The following is a 3314-nucleotide window of genomic DNA, read 5'->3' as shown; positions in this document are numbered from 1 at the left end:
AACTGCAGTGATATGTACTTATTGGTACGTATTTCGCGTCTTGCAAAAATGTGCCCCCAGGTACGTATTTGCCATGAGACCGGGTAGCAAATTGCTTACAGCCTAAGTGTAATTTAATTGAATAGAAAAGGCTTGTCAAAAATGCCGGTTCAAAAACAAAAACACTGAAGAAAAAGGAAAACAGGTTATCTGCTGGGGTGGACCTTGACAGGAAATTAGAAAATAGGAAGTGGTTACTATCTCCACCCAACTACCAACTGTGAACATACTGTAACAACATCTTTCCCACAGACACACCCTTAAACACAACCATGCTGCACTCGTACCGAAAACAGCACAAGCACCATAAACGTCTGACAGCAGAGACAAATATGAACGAATTCAAGCCATAAATACAAGCTGGCTTACGAGTGATAATAAAATAGGCATTATGTGCATCTGTGCTTTTTGAAATAAATACAGATCTGGATGTCTGTTTCTCATGAGGCTGAAAAGATCTTATTTCATCTCATGTGTGGGCTGTTATCACGTTGGAGATGAAGATAAAGAGTTTGAGGCCCAAATATATCATGCACTCACCAAACGAGAGCAGTGCCGACAAAATGAAGGCTTGACGCTGCTTGCCTCAGTAAACGTGTGAACAAAACCCATCTTACAGTTCTGTAAGGAGCTCGCCTTTGTGAAATACTCAATCATCTCCTCTCGGCTAATTTTACAATCCCTGGGAGTGAAAATGAGAAAGAGAAAGATGGGACATTTACTGTACTGTAGACTTTGACAAATGAGGGAAAATAATTACTCCAGATACACTGGACAGATGTCTTGATAAACCCACTGGTTTTGGTCCAGTTCATCAAACTTGCCAAGGTAAGGGAAATTCCTCCTGATGATCTCAAACTCTCCTTGGGAAATGTAGCCATCACCATCGGTGTCAAAATTTTGGAACACTGACTGAAAGTAAGACATCGTCCAATTAGTTCTCTTTCACCACAAGTTAATTTATTACACGCCTCTCTGGAACACTTGTCAAACTTCTGCAATATAACAGTGTTGATTATTGTTTGTTGTTCAGCTCAATGGCACGATTGTGAATATGATATTTCGTTTTAATTAGCCAGAGCATAAACAAGAAGTTGTTACGTAACTTACATTTTTGACACATATTGGCAAATTATTTTTGCTTGCTCCAGTAATTAAAATATTTGCAAACAAAAAGCAGAATCAAGTGGTTTCATGTGTCCAAGTTACGTTCCTTTTTTGTTTTTGAAGAAATTGGTTGAGTGAAAGATTAAATGACTTGCTCATAAGGTAGGCCACTTGTTTACATTCTAAATGAATCAGGTTTTGAATGGATTGGTTGAGTGAATGATTCAATGACTCACTCATAATGTGAGTCACTTGTTTCATTTTCTTTTTTAAAATGAAGCAGTGTTTTTGAACAAATTGATTGAGTGAATGATTCAATGTCTCACTCATAAGGTCAGTCACTTGTTTTTTTTTTTTTTAATGAATCAGTGTTTTTGAACAAATAGGTTGTATGAAAGATTGAATGACTCACTCATAAGGACAGTCACTTGTTTCATTCCTGATTCAATTCGTTTTTTTGTTTCAAACGAATCAGTTGACTGAATGATTCAGTGACTCAATCGATTTGTTCAAAAACACTGCTTCATTTTTTTTAAATGAACAAATAGGTTGTGAACGATTTAATGACTCACTCATAAGGACAGTCACTTGTTTCATTCCTGATTCAATGAGTTTTTTCAAACAAATCAGTTGACTGAATGATTCAATGACTCAATTGATTTGTTCAAAAACACTGCTTCATTTTTTTTAAATGAACAAATAGGTTAAGTGAACGATTTAATGACTCACTCATAAGGACAGTCACTTGTTTCATTCCTGATTCAATGAGTTTTTTCAAACAAATCAGTTGACAATGATTCAATGACTCAATCGATTTGTTCAAAAACACTGCTTAATTTTTAAAAAATGAACAAATAGGTTGAGTGTAAGATTTAATGACTCACTCATAAGGACAGTCACTTGTTTCATTCCTGATTCAATGGGTTTTTTCAAACGAATCAGTTGATTGAATGTTTCAATGTCTCACTCATAAGGTCAGTCAATTGTTTAACTCCTGAATGAATAAGTGCATTTGAAAGCATCAGTTGAGTGAATGATTCAAACTAACTCATAAAGAAAGTCACTTGTTGCCACCTACTGGCGTAACAATGAAACCAACAGAAAGAGTCACTGAAAAATCCCCACCACTAAAACACAAACTGACAGTCTGTCTGGAACATGGAAACTGTATATCTGACTGTTGTCAGGCAACCAGCTCATTGTTGTATTTATTATAATAATGACTGGCTTACTTCATTTTATCCTTTACATATTATCCCTAAAGTATACTATTTGCAACAATTCGTTTATTTGAAAACCAAATAATTATTCAGAAAAAAAGAGAAATTAATTGAAAGTAGTGCGGGTCACATACCTCCACCATTTTTTCAATGTGTTTGTTGATGATGGCTGGATCCGCTTTAGGTTTGACTGAAGATGCCCACTGTTCTATTAGAGGAGACTGTGACTTTGAGCTGGAAGTCTAAGAGGCCAGAAATCAATGGCGTATTCACTTAGCAAGTGAAAATAAGGCACCAACAGATATGGATAAATGACTGCTGTCCATTGGTTGAACAGAATAATTATAGAGTAGTGGTTCAGGCTCGCAGCTGCAAGTCTACGTAAATGGAGATTATGCAGGCAACATGGGAAAATTAATCTGTCAAATTGTGTCATGAGTGGTTGTAATTGGTGGTTTCTACCTCATGGTGGCCACTGATTTGCTATCTGAGCAGCTGTTATGTCGGTGGAGTGACTCACTGGTAGTTTAGTACTGCGAGGCTCCCTCTGTAGAGATAGCTGATATATCTCGTCCTCTGAGTGGTACTGGTCCAAAGACACCTGGACAGGAACAGAATAAATGTAAATCATGAACAATAATTGATAATTAACATGGATTTGATAAATCCAACCTCCATGTCACTCATTCAACTCAATCAAATACATGAAAATGCTTATATTTTAAAGGAATATTTTACAAAAAATCAAAAATTCTGTCATGATTTATAAATATATTTTATTAATATTTATTTATTTTCTTATAAAATTATACAAATAATTATAGAAATATTTAAATGAAATAAAATAAATAATTACATTTAAAATATAAATGTTCATCAAAAAATCCTGACAAAAATATCAGCATATTCAAATGATTTCTGAAGGGTCATGTGACACTGAAATAATGG

At 35.1% G+C, this 3314-nt stretch overlaps 1 protein-coding gene across 1 annotated transcript in view; it reads right to left on the bottom strand.

Annotated features, from left to right (window-relative positions):
* Nucleotides 1-607: 607 nt before the first annotated feature.
* The window catches only part of LOC107684742 (RAS guanyl-releasing protein 2-like), an 8521-nt gene continuing 5814 nt past the window's right edge, over nucleotides 608-3314 (bottom strand). The window contains exons 10-13 of the mRNA XM_016481083.1: nucleotides 2887-2967; nucleotides 2501-2608; nucleotides 864-951; nucleotides 608-721 (exon numbers count right to left, since the gene is read on the bottom strand). Coding sequence (XP_016336569.1) covers nucleotides 693-721; nucleotides 864-951; nucleotides 2501-2608; nucleotides 2887-2967 — 306 coding nt within the window. The 3' untranslated portion in view covers nucleotides 608-692. The remainder of the gene's footprint in view (nucleotides 722-863; nucleotides 952-2500; nucleotides 2609-2886; nucleotides 2968-3314) is intronic.

This window comes from Sinocyclocheilus anshuiensis, unplaced genomic scaffold (assembly GCF_001515605.1).
Source record: "Sinocyclocheilus anshuiensis isolate Anshui unplaced genomic scaffold, SAMN03320099.WGS_v1.1 scaffold509, whole genome shotgun sequence".
Lineage (NCBI taxonomy): Eukaryota > Metazoa > Chordata > Actinopteri > Cypriniformes > Cyprinidae > Sinocyclocheilus > Sinocyclocheilus anshuiensis.
The sequence above is the reverse complement of the archived record's forward strand: the minus strand, read 5'-3'. Positions and strand labels throughout refer to the sequence as shown.